This window comes from Augochlora pura, unplaced genomic scaffold, assembly GCF_028453695.1.
Source record: "Augochlora pura isolate Apur16 unplaced genomic scaffold, APUR_v2.2.1 APUR_unplaced_8523, whole genome shotgun sequence".
Classification (NCBI taxonomy): domain Eukaryota; kingdom Metazoa; phylum Arthropoda; class Insecta; order Hymenoptera; family Halictidae; genus Augochlora; species Augochlora pura.
The window spans coordinates 1-1038 of NW_027589313.1; the positions used below are offsets into that span (position 1 = coordinate 1).

Genomic DNA, 1038 nt, shown 5'->3' on the forward strand with positions numbered 1-1038 from the left:
TAATCGAGCCACCACCGATTCTCCCACAACAACCATGTCTGGGATAACAATCGGCGTCCACCTACCCAAAATAGATTTGCCGAAGTTCGATGGTAAGCTTGAAAAGTGGACCACCTTCAAGGACGCGTTCAAACACATAATTCACGCGCACCCAAATCTTTCGGACATCCAGAAGCTGTCTTATTTACGATTATCCCTGACCGGAAAGGCAGCATCCGCGATCGAATCGTTGACCATTAGCGAGGACGATTACAAGGTCGCGTGGAATCAGCTACTGGAGGATTACGACAACACTCGCGCTCTTGTTCTGAGACACAGCTCACTGTTAATAGACACGTCCGCGATGCCAGACGATTCCTCCGATTCAACCCGCGATCTCGTAAATCATATGCAATCGCACATCAGATCATTGCGAGCTCTTGGGCGGTCGTGGGAGAACATCGCGAACGATTTATTAACAAACATAGCAATTTCGAAGATGCATCCCGAGACCCGAAAATCGTGGGAAATCACACTCGTCGACACTCGCATGCCGGAGATCGAAGATGTGTTCAAACATCTTCGAAACGTGTCGCATCGTTGCGAATCGACCGAATCAACCGCGACAACTTCAAAGCCGAACAGAACGCAAACGAACGTGCAAGCGGACACCAGCCGTTGGACCAAAAAGACGCGACGGAGCCCACCGACCTCGCCAAGACTATTTCAACGGCGGATTTTTGTAACTAACGCGACAGAAAATTGCAAGGTTTGCGATTCGGGAACCCATCCAGCATACGTATGTCCAAGGTTTCTAAGCATGACCATGACCGAACGAGAGTCAGTCGCGAACAAACTCAAATGGTGCAAAAATTGCTTGAGACCGGGTCATTTGCCGGATCAATGCTACGCTGACCGGTGCCGCGTCTGCAACGGTAGACATCACACCAAACTACACCGCGACACAGCATCTACGTACACCGATCGCGACAGGCCAGAATGACTAAAACCACCGACAACAGATACGCGACCGTTACGACACAAAACTTTAATTTCCGA

At 49.9% G+C, this 1038-nt stretch overlaps 1 protein-coding gene across 1 annotated transcript; it reads left to right on the plus strand.

Annotated features, from left to right (window-relative positions):
- Positions 1–34: 34 nt before the first annotated feature.
- LOC144478129 (uncharacterized) lies at positions 35–982 on the plus strand. Its single transcript, XM_078195847.1, has one exon. The coding sequence runs from the start codon at positions 35–37 to the stop codon at positions 980–982; it is 948 nt and encodes a 315-aa protein (XP_078051973.1).
- Positions 983–1038: the final 56 nt, after the last annotated feature.

What these genes read in the sequence shown, in the direction of transcription:
- LOC144478129 (XM_078195847.1), top strand. Translation starts at nt 35, where the DNA reads ATGTCTGGGATAACAATCGGCGTCCACCTACCCAAAATAGATTTGCCG.